This window comes from Vitis riparia, chromosome 7 (assembly GCF_004353265.1).
Source record: "Vitis riparia cultivar Riparia Gloire de Montpellier isolate 1030 chromosome 7, EGFV_Vit.rip_1.0, whole genome shotgun sequence".
In the NCBI taxonomy this organism is placed as follows: Eukaryota; Viridiplantae; Streptophyta; class Magnoliopsida; order Vitales; family Vitaceae; genus Vitis; species Vitis riparia.
In genome coordinates this window covers 10,073,948-10,092,360 of record NC_048437.1, presented here as the reverse complement: position 1 = coordinate 10,092,360, position 18,413 = coordinate 10,073,948, and the positions used below count along the sequence as shown (strand labels likewise).

Here is an 18,413-nt window from a genome sequence, read left to right as displayed (position 1 = left end):
GTCCGCACAAAATCAAAGCCTCCAGACAATGTAGAAAGAGGTGATTTGTCATCTCCCAACTATCTAAACACAGCACACCACCTACTATTAATAGCTTTATGAGGCCTTCTAATCTATAACAAGTTATACAAGTTACACCAATGCCTAGGGAAAATTTAGGTTTCCAAATAAAATTAGACTAGGGACAGATAGATGGACTAGGACTCCTATAGAAGGCATATCAGGACTTGAGGAAAAAAGGACAAAGGAAACTAGAGTTGAATCATCATCAAGAAAGGAAGAAAGCAATATTTTAAAAGAGTAAAGGCAGTCCTGAGACATTTTTCCTAAACATAAGCCTCAACTTAAACAAATAAATAATAAAAATATGTCAAAAAATTTTAAAAATAATAATAATCATAAAGTTACAAGAAAATTGAATGAAAAAAAAGGCATAAACTTCATAAGGATAAAATTAATTATTTTTCATTGTTAATAGTTTCTAATTTTGTTCATTTTCTCTAATAATTTTTTTTTTTTTTTATCAAAAACGGAGAAAATTATATTAATAGAGGAAAAGATACAAGAGAAAGAAGAGATACAAGAGAAAGAGAAGAAACCAAAAGAAGGATGAGAGGTCCTTCCCACAAAACAAAAACTGAACAAAAGAGAAAACACCCAACTAAAGAAAACTAAAAACACAGAAAAAACCCAACACTCTCAAACTTTTGAAGCGCAAACCGCAGTCCAGTTGAGTTGTAAAACACTTAGAGGAACTCCTCTAAAAACTGCAGTACACGAGGCCTAAAGAGAGGAAAAGAACAGAATCAAGTCCCATAACATCTCTTCCGTTCTCCCCTTATCCTCAAAGATCCTATTGTTTCTCACTTGCCATACCATCCACAACAAAGTAAGGCAAGCGATTTGCCAAAGTGTCTTGCCTCTTAAAGAGTTCCCCAAGCCTTTAAAAGCAATAACCAACATGTCCTCAATACTCCTTGGAGGAACCCAAGCCAACCCTGCTAGATTGAACAACTTGTGCCAAAGTCCAATGGTAACAGGGCAATGAAGAAAAAGGTGGTCTATCGATTCTCCATTTCCTTTGCAAAGAATGCACCATTGAGGACAGAGGGATTTGTAAGGTCTTCTCAATTGCAACTTGTCATTGGTGTTTACCTTCCCATGTGCTACTAACCAAGCAAGGGCCTTAACCTTTGAAAGGGCTTTTGAACTCCACAAGAACTTGGCCAGAAGGAACAAGATAGGATTTGAGACTTTTGACAAGGTCAAGAAAAAAAAATTCACTGAAAATATGCCTGATAATGACAAAGACCACTCTCTTGAATCTGCCAAAGAATGAGAGAAAAACACTGAACTAAGGGAAGACATTAAACTCTGAAGGAGATCAATTTCTGAATCAGTGAGATTGCGGCGAAAATTAAAATTCGAAGACAGTGGAAAGGAATTGCCAAGGACATTTGAGACAGTGAGGTTTTTCACAGAAATAACTCTATAAAAACCAGCAAATTAAGAGTACAAAGATTGGTTACCCCACCAATGATCTTCCCAAAAATGAATTCTCTCCCCATTCCCCACCACTAGGCGGACAAAAGGGGAAAAATCTTGGAAAACTTGAGCAATAGCCTTTCAAGGACATCTGTGAGACCATCTAACCACCATGTTGGCATCCCATCCATTAGGATGTGTCCCATAAATACTCGTAATAACCTTATGCCAAAGACCATTCCTTTCTTTAGGGAACCTCCAAAGTCATTTCCCTAAGAGAGCAATGTTTCTCAGAGAAGTTTTCCCGAAACCCAAACCTCCCAACTCCTTTGGTCTACTAACAACATCCTATCTGATAAGATGATCTTTCTTCCCTTCCCCCGCCCCAGACAAAAGAAAATCCCTTTGCAACTTCTCGATCTTTGAGGCTATTGATGCTGGGATTTTGAAGAGGGAGAGGAAGTAGCTAGGGATGTGAGACAGACTCGACTGAATTAAAGTAATCCTCCTTCCCAGAGACAAAAAGGCATTTTCCAACCATCCAACCTCCTCGAAATTCTCTCAACCACCGGATCCCAAAAACCTATTGTCTTTGGGTTCCCTCCCAAAGGAAGGCCTAAATAAAACAAAGGCCACTCTGACACTTTGTAATAAAAAACCGAGGCCAAACTAGACAACAACTCCTGCCCAGTATTAATACCTGAAATGGTGTTTTTTTCTAGGTTGATTTTTAAACCTAATACTTGCCCAAAAACCAAAAGGATAATCTTTAGGTTTTGAAGATGTTCCAGAGAGGCTTTAGAGAAAAAGATGGTATCATCTGCAAACTGTGACAAAGACAATTTAGTCCTATCCCTCCCCACAAAGAAACCCTCATTTAGCCTAGTTTCCTCTGCTCTGATCATCAACCTACTTAGAACATCTGCTACTAAAGAAAAAAGGAAAGAAGAAAGGGGGTCTCCTCGTATTAAACCTTTAGAGGCCTTAACCCAACCCTTTGCATTCCCATTTACCAAATAGTTTTCAACATTACTATTACTATTACTAAAAGGATCCTCTAAGGAATAGAATCATATCCAATTGCTATATTATAATGTCTGTTGGTGTTAATATCCATCCATCCTTCTTCTTCTTCATCCACCAATTGTAGTGGTATTTTTTTTTTTTATATCTATCAGTAATTGGAATTTTGTGCATTAGACTTTCCTATAAGAAGGAAACGTGTATAGCTGTGTAAATAATTTTCATCTTTGTTAAGATTATATGGACAAACCATTAGGATACAAGGAGAAAGGACAAAAGAGCAAGGTATGTAGATTGAAAAAAATCACCCTACGAATTGAAAAGTTTACCAAATCTATGCTTGACGTAAGCTATTCCCAAAGTCAAGGCGATCACACCTTATTCATAAAACAATCCTCAATTGGGAGAGTTATTGCCCTAATTGTGTATATAGATGATATTATAGTAACAAGTGATGACAATGAGAAGAAGTTAGTATTGAAGGTCTATTTGGCAAAAGAATTTGAAATCAAATATCTTGGAAGTCCGAGATACATTTTGGGAATTGAATTGTGGTTAGATCTCAATGGAGAATTTATTTTTTCTCCCAATAGAAATACACTCAAGATCTCGGTATGGAAAATAGCAATCCCATTAACACTCCAATTGAGGCTAATCACGGGCTAGGTGAAGAACAAGAGAAGGAAGAACCAGTTGATCAAGGTATGTATTAGAGAATGGTTGGGAAGCTTATTTGCCTATTACACATAAGACTAGATAGAGCTTATGTTGTGAGTGCAGTGAGTCAATTTATGCATGCTCCTTTTAAACTACATCTTGAAGCTACTTACAGAATTGTTAGATACTTGAAAGGAACTCCAGGGAAAGGCCTCTTGTTTTAGAAAGATGGGGAGCTTAAGTTAGAAGTATATACAAATGTTGATTGGTTGGCTTCATGACAAACAAAAGATCGACTACCTGGTATTGCATCTTCTTAGGAGGGAATTTGGTTACTTGGAGAAGCAAGAAACAACTGACAGTGACTCATTCTGATGCAGAGGCAAAGTTCAGGGCAATGGCATAAAGGATGTGTGAACTACTCAATTTGAAGATAATACTCTTAGATTTGCAAGTGAGAATAAAGAGTTCAATAATGCTTTATTGTGACACTAAAGTGGCTATAAACATAGCACGCAACCTAGTTCAACATGACTAGACCAAGCACACGGAGATTGATAGACATTTTATAAAAGAAAAGCTCAAGTCCGGACAAGGTTGCACTCCATATATTTCATCCTCCAACCAGCTTGTAGATGTGCACACAAAAGGATTATCCAATGCAAACTTTCAATAAATAATTAGCAAGCTTGGAATGCAAAATATCTTTGCATTAATTTGAGGGGAAGTGCTAGAATAGGAAATTATTTTATAGAATAGGCAATTAATTTCAGTAAATTAGCTATATATTTCTGGTTGTATCATTCCATTGATTTATATCTTCAATGTAAAGAGGTTAGGATATTTTCCTAGTTTAGTGCTCTACATGTCAACTGTTGTGTTCTATACATCTTGTAATATTTTTTTCCTAAGGAATGAATTAGTTTTTCATATTTCTTTCACAAATTCACACCCTTTCTATCAAAACATCAAATATTTCAAACAAATTTCACGATATAGAAATTTCTAAAGGAGATTTTGATGTGATGCTAAAACTGAGTGGAAAAAAAATGGAAAAACGAAAAAAGAACCAGGAACTCTACTTGAATCAATTATTAATCTCAAGATGAATCATCCCTCCTGCCACTAGAGACCCTCAAATAAACACACACACACACATATATATGCACACACAGACAAGCAGACATAAATGATAGTTACAGAGTTCAGTATAAAGGGAGCCATCAGTTATAACAGGAAAGGTGAAGCAGCACATTGCAAATGTAATCAGTGATAACATGCAGCTTTAGTCAGAATACCTTTTTGTCTTTGGTTTTTCTTGTTGAAGTATGATCCTCTTTCCTTCTCTTGCCATTTTCTGTTTGCATCTACAGAAATAAGATCACTCAGACTGCTTAAAACATGTTGTTAATAGTTAACTTATAAACAGACAAGTCTTAACTAGTATTGTTCTTATCATGGGAATCAGCCTAAAAGATTAGCCTAATTGAATTTCTTTGTAATTTAAAATTTCTTGCTTCTACTCCATGGTTAAAAGTTAAAAATCTAATACACTTTATCTCACTAACAGCCTCTATTGCACAATTACTTATTCCCTAAGAACAATAATTTGAGAGTAAAATTCAAAAAAAAAAAAAACTGAGGTAAGTATAGGCAAGTGTATAGAGCAACGATCTATTGGTCTATGGATGATTTGCCCCTCACTCTATCCCGCTGCTATACTCTATTGCACTAATTATTATCCCCTAAAAGAAATAATTTGAGAGTAAAATTAAAAAAAAAAAAAAAAAAAAAAAAAAACGAGTTAACCATGGGCAAGTTTACAGAGAAATGAATCTCCCCTGATGCAAAGATAACATTCATGAAAACCAATTTGGAGAGTCCATGCTTTATTTAATGATCCTGTAGTCATCAAGAATATATAGCCACAGGATAAATGTGTTCACATGAAAATAGAAGAATGGCCCAAAAGTATTACATGTTTACTACATCATTTAGTTCCTGACACTAAATATGCCATATATGATACACATATTATGCATGTAATACATATCATATAAACAACACTTTACCATTTCTATAGCTGAAAAAAAAAATACTTTAAAAAACTCTAAAAATACTTTTTTAATCATTACACTAAAGGTACGATAAATGTAAAAGAAAGCATCCAAAAGTTCTCTTCTACTTTCCCTCCTGAAAATGAACCCAATTTCTCCATTTTCTCAAAATACTATTTATTTATTTCCTCTTCAGGAAACTGATTATCATCCTTTCTTTGAATATATGAACCAATGTTTTAAAGATAAAATTTTACAAGTCCGGCATTTCTGGAGACCTAAAAGATAGAATATATATCACACTTTCTCTTGCATATTAGAATTCATACTAATAGGAAACAAGTATATTATTGTACTTTTGCAGCCATATGTGGTTTTATTATAAGTGAAATGAAGAGTTTTATGATTAAATGGGTAAAATTTAAATCACACTTTATTTATGAACAAAGATATCCTGAGCTTTCTTCAAGCTTGCTAGAAAAGGGCAGGCTATAGAAGCATAGGTTCAATTTGTAGGTAAACGAGTTAGCTATCAGTATCAAGGTTATGACTTCCATTTTGATGTGCTACTAGGTCAGCCAAGAAGCAGAAGTATATGATGTTTTCTTGTAGAATTCCAGTGATGTATTAGCTCAGTTAAGCATAGCATTAAGCAACACCTAACTGCCAATTAAGACCATCTCACATTTGTTTGATGCTATAACTATTTCTTGACAAATCATTTCCATGTAGTGGAATCAAACTTGAAATTGTCTACAAGCTTTTATGCCAGCCATATCGTCAAACTAAGAAGATGAATACTGAAAAAGGCACCCAAGGGAGCTTGCAATGGTCCTGTGGGGGTGGATGAATAAGACTCTTGCTAGCAGCTAAACTAATAAGATTTGGTCTCTAAGTCCAACCAAAAAACACCTAGGTGATTTCAACGAAAGCTATGAAAATATTAATTAACAACACTATTACCACAAGTTACAAGATTAATACAACACTAGGTTAGCAAACACAAATTACAAACACCCAATTTACAATAGTTCGGCATCTCACCTACATCATTCCAGGTATTCTCTCACTGGTATTAATTCACTAAACCAATGGGTTTCCTCAGTTAACCCAAAATCACTACCACCTAGTGCTAATCACAAGCACACCATAAATAAAAATCTAAATCTCAGTCAACAATTTAGGGTGCATCAGCCCTAATTCAACTAACACTAATGAACAACTAAACATAAAGCAATAAATGCTGAAGAGAACACTTTCTTGGATCAATTCATTTGAACCACTCACCAAGAAAACATTCTTTAATATTTTTTCCACTCCAAACTTAAAGGTAGATGAATCTTGTGCACCTCACACACAATGCAACATAAAAATGATGACAATTAATGACTCTTAAGAACACTTAATCTCACAGCAAACACATAAATGCACCAAGCTATGTGAATTCAAGCTCTCAAGATTCTCAATTCCATAATTCTGTAATCCACATTCAAAATGAGCAGAAAATGGCTTAGAATTGCAAACTAAAACAAAGGTAAGGGGTCATAACATAGAGCATTTGGTGGTCTGAAAATGGAAAACCATCAAAGCACTAATGTACCAGGGTCCAACAATCACAAACAAATCGAAAAGGTATTTTGGAGCCAAACCCAAAGTTAAAGCAAAAATCAAAAGCAAGACAGAGGCCTTATACTAACACATAAAGCCCCCATTAGATGAAATTTATACCAAGACAATAGCTACAAGCTTAAGTTGATGGACAGGCTGAAAATCTGCCCCACATTCTCTCTCAGATTCTTAAAATCCACTAACAAAGATCTGGTAGACCCCACCACAAACAAGGGAAAAAAAACTTCTATCATTCAAAACAATTCAGATTTGAAGAAGCTTTTAGCACGTAGGAAGAAAACAAAGTAAGATAAATAGGGAGGTGTAATGCCTAGTGAACTAGAAAGGCACCACAATGCAGAAGCAAGGTGGGAATACGATATCACTCTTTGACAGTCCGAAAAGCAAATCATACAAATGAACTTCCAGTGAGAATATAGGACTTTTTAAGTTGGGCATGATGTGCTAGTTCCTTTTCTTTCAGGCATGGTTATGGCAATTTGCATCCATGACAAATCCCCAAATACCCATGGACATCAAAGTATACCATGTAAACAAGGCTGCACTAATTCAAGCAATGACACAATCATGGCACCACCCCAACCAAGCACAACAGCTTCAGACCAGTTGTAGCAAGTAGCAACATGACCTTGGTGTGGGCAAGGGACTGGAGCTTGCCATGACCTTTGCACTAGCATGGCTTTGCTATTGGCAACATAAGCAAAAGATTATGGGTCTTGTACAAAATAGAGATGACCAGAAAGACACTGCAGTGCAGTGTGGCTAGGATGTTCAACTGCTTTTTGAATATCACAAACAGCCCATTAAATTCATTTTTAAATATCTAAAAGTGTGTATTCTGATTAAGACGTTCAATAGTGTATTTATAGGTTAAAAGGAATGGAATGCACCAAAGGTAACTCTATGGGGTCAAGTCTCAAGTTGAGTTTTGAAACCACAGTTTATCTTTTACAGGTCTCAAGAAATTCAATTAAAACATACGTCTTCAACAACATTATAAACAAAAAGCAATCAATCAATGGGACATGGACAACTCACAATCATCCATCTAACACGCAGTGCCACATCTCGAGTTGTCTTGTCCTTCAGCAACATGGCAATCTTTGCATACCGAAGGAGGGGTGGGTCTGAGGCAACTCTGCAAAAGATTATATCATCATATGCATTAAGTGTCAATGGTTCATACAGATCAAAGCCTATCTTCACTTGTTTGAAGAGTCAATCCAGAAGTTATTAACCAGGTTGATATCAATTGTTGGTTTATTCTCTGACAACTTAAACTTTTGGGATAAGTGGCAGTAATTTAACAGATAGAACCCACTGCATGCAAGTTTAAATGGATTTTAAGCCCATGATTCAACCATCAATTTTGATTACTTGTTTGCTTTTACATGATCATTTCTTTCTTCTTTTCTTTTTTTCCTTAACAATGATTAACCAGGTTAAGTAAGCAGGGAACTCAGAGGTATGCCCATTTTCTTCGAAAGTAATAAAACTTAGGATTTACAAGGCAGGTTACTCAATCATGAACAAGAAGCAGATTTCTCGGCCAAAAGAGACTTGCAAACAGATAGCAGAGGACTTGCAATGCAGCATATCTTTTCATAACAAAAGGAGATCGCCCCATTTCAGCCTTTCCATTAGGGTAACCACACGCAAAAAAAAGGAAAATTTCCTTCTTCTTCCACTTTTAGATAGACAAATAGGCAAAGAAGGTGTACAAATCTGATTGAAACAGTCACATTCACTGCCCGGAACCGGAAGATCATTATAGATATTCTCAATCACGTTGTAAGTGAATTAAATTTGGGAAGATCATTAGAATCTGAAATCAAAATGAACTCCAGTTCCGGGTGGGTTCCAAACCTAACATGCATATGACAAAGCAGAAACTTCCAGAGAACCTATCACCGCACATTTATGATTTCATTATCTCATCACAGAAAGATAAAAGAAATATTGTAAGAGAAGCGTTTTCTTCCACCCACAAATAAAAAACAAACGACATAAGCAAACCAACAAACAAACAAAAGAGACAACAATGACGTATAACAGAGCATTGAACCAGACAACAATGCAAAACCAAACACACTTGCCCTAAAATCCCCTGATCAGAGAAACAGAAGCAAGATAAATTGTTGCATCAAATGAAAGGAAAATCAAGCATCAACGATACACGCTGCAAACAGAGAATTTGGAATAGTCAACAAAAGGAGAAAACCCTATTCTCTGTTTGGCTGGTGAGAAAAGGATAGGAGAAAAACAGAGGAATGAAGCAAGCACGAGTATGGTTTTCTCAGAAACCAAACAAGAACCAAGAAAAAACAGAAGGGGGGGTCTCACTTGGGAAGCGTATCTTCCAGTATAGCCTGTTCTTCGGCAGTCCAGTGGAGGAAAATTCCTGGGTTGTGCTTCAACCCCACAACTTCAACAACACCACTGTCATTGCCACTGCCACTGCCACTAGCTCCACCACCACCACCACCACCATTGATGTTGAGAGGAGTAGAAGGAGGTGGAGAATCTTCATCCCCAACTGAGCTTGGAGTAAGAGCCATCAAAGCCCACCAACAGAAAGCAAACATGATGGCAGAAAAGAGAAAGGTTGAGATTGAGGCTGAGAATGGGGGAGGGAAAGTGGAGAGCAAATGGGTATTTATATGTGTGAATGTGGATGTGGAGGCAGCAGCATGCCAGCATGTACTGTCATGCGTACAAATGCCTGTTTCCCACTGCCTTCCTTTTCGAATCTCCTGTTTTGATACTAAAAAACAAGATGGAATTAATAATAAAATCTCATCTCTCTCGTTTTCAAAAGCTTTGACCAATCACTTTCCATGCACTTATATTTTTATTATTTTTCAAAATTTAAAAATAATAATAATATTTTTTTAATCACATTTTTATTGACAAAACTATCAAAAAAAAAAAAAAAGGTTGGTTGAGCTAAGATAAGTCTCCTCAAGAATCACCTTTCTTCATAACTTTTCAAAATAATTAAAAAATAAAAAATCAAGTATATCCTCATGTTTTTCTTAAGTCAAATATATTCCTATTTTGTGTTTTTTTTCTAATTTATTATTATTGTTATTTTACAAATATAAAAATTATTATATATAACCTATCAAAAATTATAATAATATAAATACTAATATATATATATATATATATATATATATAATATTATAATTAATTCTCAAATTATTGTCTCATTAATTATTATTATTATTATTATCACTATCTCTTTACAAACATAAAAAAATATTATATAACTTATCCAATAATAATATTAATATTAGCACTAATATATATAATATAAAATAATAATTTTACAAATTATTGTTTCATTATTATTATCATTAAAAAACAAAGTTATTATATTTTTCTATCATATAGATTTTATAATTTATAAATTTTTATTAATTTCCTTTATCAAGAAAAGATTATAATAAAAAAATTAGTATTGATAATTCTTAAAAAGTAAAATTAAATTATGTCAATAATTTCGTTTAATGTACTTTTATTGTAAGGTCAATATATAATCGTCGTACCTACATCTTACAAAAAAAAAACTAATCACATTGGAATAATTGTCTTATCATATTCTATTAGGTCGTATTTAATTAGTAGATGTAGTACGAGATAAGATAATAAATGAGATATTATATTTTATCACATATTTGGTTGGTGATGTGATATAATAAGTTATCTCATCACCTATCTTATATTATGTTAAACCAAACATGGGATAGGATAAATAATTAAATATATTATTCACCGTACTTTTGTTATCCCTTTTACATTAGATATATTAATCTCATGTTAACATATAGGATATGCATATCCCATATATCATAAATTTATTTTTTATTAAATTTTTATATACTTATTTTGTAATATATATATATATATATATATATATATATATATATATATATATATATATATATATATATATAAATTAAATTTATGGTTAAAAAAGAAAAACTAAAAAAATTATAAACTAATATTAATATATAATATATAAATTATTTTTATATATTGAATAACATAATATAAAAAATTTATTTATAAAATTTAAATATTTTAATCATGAATATCATTAAATATAACATAAATTTCAAAATTTTAAATAGAAAATATTAGAATGTGATATAATTTTTATTCTAAACATTAAAAAAATATATATTTTATATTAATTTTTATTTATTTCACAAATTAAATATTTACATAATATAACATAACATATTTCATTGAATATGTTACATTAAAATATCATGTTCATAAGATATGTATACTCAAGGATATCATATCTCATTGAACATCATATCATATGATATGTATTTCTTATCCAATGAGATCTTAGATTTCTTTTAGTGATATAACAATTTGCGATTGAATTTTTTTATATATAATAATATATGGTAAAATATTTTTAATGATCATTGTTTGACATCAATAGATAAACCTTCAAAGCTTATTTGGTATGCAGAAATAATGAATGAAAATGAATATTTTGTTTCCATTCTCATTCTTCCTTGAATAGAAATATAATGAATATATTTTTATTCCATTCCCACCATTACACTTAATTTCTCCCTTGACCTTGGCATAAGAGAAAGGAGAGTTTTTTTTCTCTGTTTAAGGTGGTTAAAGAGAACTCTTTCTAAAAAGATTCGAGGTGAAAGTCTAAAGTCTTAAGGGTATTTCATATGCTTTCTTGTAGGATTAAGTGACTTAAGCCCTAATTAGGTTTAGGTTACCTAATTTAGTCCACTTAGATCATAATTAATTAATTAGTTTTGTTGGGCTTCCATTGATTCATATGATCTAATGCAATTTTACATAATCATGCTTTGATTTATTAGGTGGTTTATAGAATAAATTAGGAGTATCCCATGATTTATTAATTATTATATAAATGAAGTTTACCTTTTAATTTATTCTAATATATATATATATATATATATTAATTATTGATTATTAGTGATATTTGTTAACGGTAGATAAGTTGTTGAATTTCACCATCTTTAGATCTTTAGTGGGGGTAATGATGTAGTCCAACTTTAGTCAATAAAGGCCATATTGGTTCTTCATATACCATTAATTAAAAATCGTTATCTCCACAACGGATGAAAGTCAGCTATCTAGTCTAAATCTCACTATTTGAGCATACTGTCATTATCAATGTATCAAAGTAAAACTACGTGTTTATGAAATTCTTTTGGATATGTTGTGATTATATAGTGTATTATGTTCTTTTATATTTAAAGTTTCTATCATTCTACTTTTCAAGTACTCAAAATGTGGAGTTTGGGATGCGGGCAACTTATCCCAAACCCGTCTCATTGTCATCCCTAATCATAAGATAAAATTGGTTTTACTAGAGTTGTAGGTAGAACATTCTTTTGTTATTAATATCATCAATGAAAAAATTGAAATTATTTTTCATATTTAATTAATGGAAAACATATTACATATCAAAATTATATTTAAAATAAAAATTATATTATGTGATTTTCTCATTAATTGATTTATTACTATGTTGGATTGGTTTGTCTCACTCTATAATATGCATGCGATTTTTCTATGTTCGTTCACTAATATTTGTTTTTCATGAAACATCAGGTCATTACTCAGGTACACTCTCTATCTTTTTTGTGTATTTGATTATTTTTAAATTAATATTTTTTTGGTATTTATGTTTAATCAATTAATTATCGCACTTGTTTGATTCATTTTATTTAGTAAATACTCATTTTTAGGGGTTTTGAGGGATGCTACAATTTTTACCGTACCTTCCCAATAGGTAACCTAACCCCGAGTCTAGATCCGATTTTTCGAATACCACATTTTCCAAAAAAGGATTCACATTTAGGATTTTCTTTCTTATTTTGTTTACTCTTTAAAAATAAAACAAAAATAAGTGACGACTCTAAGTCATTTTCTAAAAAAAATTATTTTTCAAAATAAAAAGTTTCCCATAGAGTGAAAGTGCATGAGCAATTTGGTGATTATATAAAACTATTAAATATTATGTTAAATAATACATATATTAGTAGTATTTTATAACATATTTAAAAAAAATCTATCATAATTATTTGTTTTACAAAATAAGAATGTAGAAAATTTAAAAATTAATAAAAACTATAAATTTATTATTCACGATATACCTATGTCTAATACCTTATATGAGTTATAAAAATAAAAAAGATGAATAATATACATCTATTTGAAAACCGTTTCCCAAAACAATTTTTTATTATCTTCCAAAACAAAAAGTCAGGAAAACATGTTTGACAACTAAAAACTGTTATCTATTTTATATTTTCAAGAATAGAAAATATGTTGTTTTCAAAGAACATTTTTTTAATTATTTTCTACCATTTACACTTGTTTAAGGGTTGTTTTGAAAAATAATTACAAAACATATAAAATGATTAAAAATAAAAATAATAAATATAAAAATTATTTTTAAAATATATTTAAAATATTAAAATATATGTTTAAACACATTTTAAATTTTCAAATAAACTTCTTTTCTTTTTACAAAACATAAAAAACAATTTTCAAAAACTATTTTCAAAAGCTATTTTTCATAATTGTTTTTGAAAATAGTTATCACATAGGTCCTACATCTCATTACTTATTTTATTCCATAATTGGAGATAAAATACATATTATTTTATCTCTTCTTATATTTGGATCAAACATAGTTTTAACCTTTTAGGTCATGTTTAGTTGTGAAAAAATTTAAGAGAAAAAAAAAATAAAAGGGAAGAAAAAGTAAATAAAAATAAAAATAGATTTAAGATTGATAAACTGTTTTTATAAAAATATATAAAAATAAAATTAAAAGTAAATTTAAAATTAATAAATTATTTTTACTATGTAAGTTATACTTTTATATATATTTATATATATATAAATTAAATAATTTTAAAATATATAAATTTATTATTTTATTTTATTTTTATTTTCATTATTTATTTTCTTCTATTTCCCTAAAATTTTTGAACAGCGTAGATTTATGCTCGTTTTTATTTATTTATTTTTATTTTCTTTTTATATCTATTTTTTCTCGCCAATCATGGCGCTAGAAAATTAGAAAGAAAGAAAACAAAAGAAAAGGAAAAACAAAAAAGGGTGGGATATCGGGCACAGATCTCCATTGAAGTAAGGATAATGGGAATGATTGAATAATAAAAAAAAATAGAAACGATAAAAACGTTGGTGCTGGCGGTGGTGGCCCTTTACTCCTTCATTGACCCAACGCGGTGGTTGGACTTGTGGTGGAGAGAGACGGCTACACAATAAATCCCTCTCTCTGTTCTTCGTTCGACCTATGGATTCCAATTCCAATCCGCCCCAGCAGGGTGGTGAGTTTTCGATTGTTCTTTTTCTTTATTTCGTTCAATTATCTTTGGTTTCGATTTTGTTTATTATGTTATCTATGGTTGTTGCTACCCTTAGGGCTTTTGCAAATCTGTATTTTGAAGAAATTTCTGTGGTTTTTTTTTATTTTATTGAGTTGCTCGATTCTCTTGATTTCTGATGTGGGTTTGGGATATTTTTTATCATTCGCTTTTCATTACTGGGGTTTTTCATTTTTTGAAGAAATTTCGGGGGGTTTTGCTGCATGGATCGTTCAATTCTCTTGATTTCTGATTTGGGTTTGGGGTGTTTAATCATGTGCTTTAGGTTTGTTCCTTATATGCTGGGATTTTTATTTTCTTTTGTCCCTTTCGACTTCATCTTCTTCCTGGGTTTCTCAGTTTAGACCACCAGCTGAACCTCGCGGGGGTTAGTTGGGCGCTGTTTGTCTTGAAGGAAGACAGTTCCTCAGAAATTGCTTGTAGTAAAACTTTAATTTCTTAAATTTCTTAACCCATTTGTTGAGGTTTTTCATGTTGGGATCGGTGAAAACTCAATTTTTTTTGCCTGCCTTTCACCTTTTGAAGGAAGACAGTTCCTCAGAAATTGCTTGTAGTAAAACTTTAATTTCTTAAATTTCTTAACCCATTTGTTGAGGTTTTTCATGTTGGGATCGGTGAAAACTCAATTTTTTTGCCTGCCTTTCACCTTTTTTTACCGCCACCAATATGATTAGAGTCTGCAATTCCATATTGCGAACATATTTTGGGGTTTTTGCTGCTTAAATGGCTCAACTTTTCCTAATTTGTTAATTGGAGTTGAGAAGTTTAAGCAAAGGATCGTAATGTTTGTTTGGTTTTCTTTTCATGTCTCTTTTTCAGTTCTGGTTTCAACTTTGTCTGCCTTTTCCTTTTTTCGGGTTTCTCAATTTAGACTTCTTGCAGAACCCCTGGGTTAGGTCCTGTTTGTCTTGAAGGAAAACAGTTCCCCAGGAATTCTTTTTTGGGCAAGTATTATTTTCTGTCATTCCAGTTATTTTGATATTGCTTCCTGTCAGCGGGTGAAAAATCAAATTTTGCTGCCTTCTTTCAATTTTTTTTCCTTGATTAACTCTTTAAAATTTTCATGATTTTGATGATTATGGTATGATTTTAATTTGACTCACCAAATGATGTTGAGAGTTGAGGATTACCAATGAATGGTTCCTCCTTGATCTCATGTGCCTGACATTATGTTTGCTGTTTCAATCTTAGCCTCTTAAATTATCTATAACTTGAATACTTTATTACAGCACCCATATTAGTTTCAGTATTTTGGTGTCTGATTGTGTTTTCTAATTTGATGCAATACATTAGTCAGAAATTCTTCCTATCTTATTTTGGGTATTGCAGCTAATAATCCTCCTCCAAAGCCTTGGGAGCGAGCAGGGACCTCATCTGGCCCTGTGCCTTTTAAACCCTCATCGGCTGGTAATACTAGTGATGTAGTTGAGGCTTCAGGAACAGCAAATCCAGGTGAAATCGGTTCCACCACAAATAGGAATACAGTTGTAAATAGAAATGCTCTTGGGAGGCCTCTACCAACGAGGCCCTGGGAGCAGCAGACAACATATGGGAACAGTTATGGAGGTATCTGTTTGTATAAATAATTAATGTTTTATTCTTCTATGTTTATGCAATGGAGGCTGGAGCTCATTGATTTGTCATGTTTAATCAGGTTATGGTTCTGGTATGAATTATAACTCAGGGTTGGGTTCAGGATTCAGTTCATATGGTGGATATGGAGGGAATTATGGTGGTGGGCTATACGGTAACAACATGTATAGAGGTGGTTACAGCGGGCTTTATGGAGGAGGGTCTGGCATGTATGGTGGAGGAATGTATGGTGGTGGTGGTCTTGGGGGTGGTCTTGGGGGTCCAATGGGTGGCTTTGGAATGGGAATGGGGGGTCCTTATGGTGATCAGGATCCAAATAATCCATATGGTCCTCCACCATCTCCACCAGGCTTTTGGATGTCCTTTCTCCGTGTGGTAAGAAAACATCATCCTTTCCTTTTTCATTTGCTTCTCATGGCTACCTTCACCAGGTTTTAGGTTCTTTATACTTGACATTTGCAAAAGCTGTAATGCTTTAGCTTGTTTAGTTCTTGCTTTCTTAGGCTGATTCTTCAAGTCTATCTATTTATGGATTATTGTCGAGCTCATGATCCAGATAATGTTTCTTTTTAAGTAAAAATAAGTGGCTTTTTAATTTAACAGTATGGTTGCTGGATATCTAGGCAATGAAAGTTGCTGGATGATCTTTAGATTTCTTCACTGGTGATTAACCTAGACTTGTGGGATCGTTTTGCCTGCTCTTAAACCATTTTTATTGTTTGTGAGTCGGTCTTTTTACATATTAAGTAGAAGAAAAAGTTAGTTCTTTAATGCTTTATGTTCATGATCGTTTGATGCGGCATTATTAAAATTAGATTATCCACTGCATAAGATGTGTGTTGACTGTTTAAGTGGCTATTAATTACAGTATTCCTAGCTCCTAGGTGACCATGCCTTTATTCATCGACATAAAATAGATTAAAGAATTAGATGATTCTTTTGGCTCACACAGCAATATATCCTGTTCAATTTGGAGGCAGGTTGTGATGGTTCTTGCCTAAATGAGCTTCCCTATCGTAGTTCTTTCTTTTTGGTATAATTGGTGTTTGAGTAATTATCCATGAGCTTCTGCTGGGTTTTTATGTTGTGAAAACAAAGCTCAAAGGTAAAATAAACCTAAATGAAAGGAGAACAGAGAAGTAACTGTATACCTTATATTTAACTTTTATTCTTTTTGACATGATGGCAGATGCAAGGTGTAGTAACCTTTTTTGGCCGGATTTCAATTCTGATAGACCAGAATACCCAGGCATTCCACTTGTTCATGTCTGCCCTTCTCCAGGTGCTGCTTTTTATATTTTTCTTGTCTTGCTTAATACCAAATAATGAACTCATGATTGAATTGGGAAGTTGTCATTGTATTTTCAGATAAGTTTGAGCTGGATGATGATTTCTCACATTAGGACTGTTGAATTTTACTGTTTGCAGCTTTTTGATCGCTCGGGTATGCTATATGGAGAGCTAGCTAGATTTGTATTCAGACTGCTGGGTATCAGAACCAAGTCCAAAAAGATTAATCCACCAGGCCCTGATGGACTTCCTGCTCCACACAATCCCCATGCGAATCAGAACTATATTGAGGGACCTAAGGCTGCTCCTGCGGGTGCCTGGGATAATGTGTGGGGAGATAGCAACTAGTTTGATCCCTCCCAATCTCTATTCATCTTCAAAAGGGAACTAACCAGCAACAAGCAGTCCGTGTAAAGTGAAAGTTCTTTGGAATTTGATAGGGCTGCCCCCAGTAAAGATTGGAGTTGTTGAATTTGATGCTGTTTGCATAAAATAAAGGTTCTCCGTCTGCCAGTCAAGCTGGAACCCATTCAAGTGGATTGCTGTTCACATGAAATAAAAGAATCTCTTGTAGGATTTTGAGTGATCTACTGTTTTTGCATAATTTGTTGTATTTGGATCAAAGACCCCTTGAAATATAAGAAAGGATAGAAATTGTAATGGAACATAAAAATTGATATGGAACACTCTACTGGTTCAATGTTAATTGTTGTATTCCAATTGCGTGCCCAGTTTGTTGCTCAAGAGGATTCTTACTAGCTGAATTAGCATGAACTTCTAGAAAATTCTCGTGGGTTGAGGATGTATTATCAATTGCTTGATGTCTTGTAATGTTTATCACAACGTGATTGTTCATGGTCCTGTTAGTGATTACTTTCAATTTTTTGTTTTGGATGGTGGACTCCAGCTGAGAAATTGTTTAGGGACTTGGACCCCAGATAGCAGTGTTTGGCTGTGGATCATGGGCACAAAATTTAGGTCCCTTTTGCACCTTTTGTTTTCTCTTATATCCATTTGTTGATGTTGATATGGCTTCTTAAGGAGTGACGAGTCTTTAAGCCTGCCAACTACGAGGAAAGTTGAGAGAGGTTTTGCTAAAAACTTCCACAGATGCTTTCTCAACATGGAATGGAATTGAAATCAATTCAAGTCGGAAATGTGAATGTCTGCTATTACTTTTTTTTGGTACTTGTCATGGACCTAGGCTTCTACTAAGCATCTCATAAGGGTTCACAGACTTAGG

At 32.9% G+C, this 18,413-nt stretch overlaps 2 protein-coding genes across 3 annotated transcripts in view; one reads left to right on the top strand and one right to left on the bottom strand.

Moving 5' to 3' along the window:
- Positions 1 to 9,494, bottom strand: part of LOC117919353 — a 39,452-nt gene extending 29,958 nt beyond the window's left edge. Inside the window, exons 1-3 of one of the 2 annotated variants that reach the window (XM_034836534.1) lie at positions 9,195 to 9,494; positions 7,890 to 7,989; positions 4,464 to 4,532 (exon numbers count right to left, since the gene is read on the bottom strand). In XM_034836534.1, coding sequence (XP_034692425.1) covers positions 4,464 to 4,532; positions 7,890 to 7,989; positions 9,195 to 9,436 — 411 coding nt within the window. In that variant the 5' untranslated portion in view covers positions 9,437 to 9,494. The remainder of the gene's footprint in view (positions 1 to 4,463; positions 4,533 to 7,889; positions 7,990 to 9,194) is intronic. The other variant, XM_034836533.1, reaches the window with a different exon arrangement.
- Positions 9,495 to 14,104: 4,610 nt separating this feature from the next.
- LOC117918388 (peroxisomal membrane protein 13) lies at positions 14,105 to 18,025 on the top strand. The gene is made up of 5 exons (XM_034835004.1): positions 14,105 to 14,230; positions 15,617 to 15,853; positions 15,942 to 16,255; positions 17,070 to 17,162; positions 17,309 to 18,025. Exons 1-5 carry the CDS (start codon positions 14,197 to 14,199, stop codon positions 17,516 to 17,518), a joined length of 888 nt encoding a protein of 295 aa, XP_034690895.1. The 5' UTR covers positions 14,105 to 14,196; the 3' UTR covers positions 17,519 to 18,025.
- Positions 18,026 to 18,413: the final 388 nt, after the last annotated feature.

Coding starts and splice junctions, on each gene's coding strand:
- LOC117918388 (XM_034835004.1), top strand. CDS start 14,197: ATGGATTCCAATTCCAATCCGCCCCAGCAGGGTG. Junction 16,256..17,069: donor GGATGTCCTTTCTCCGTGTG/GTAAGAAAACAT, acceptor ACATGATGGCAG/ATGCAAGGTGTAGTAACCTT. Junction 17,163..17,308: donor TCATGTCTGCCCTTCTCCAG/GTGCTGCTTTTT, acceptor TACTGTTTGCAG/CTTTTTGATCGCTCGGGTAT.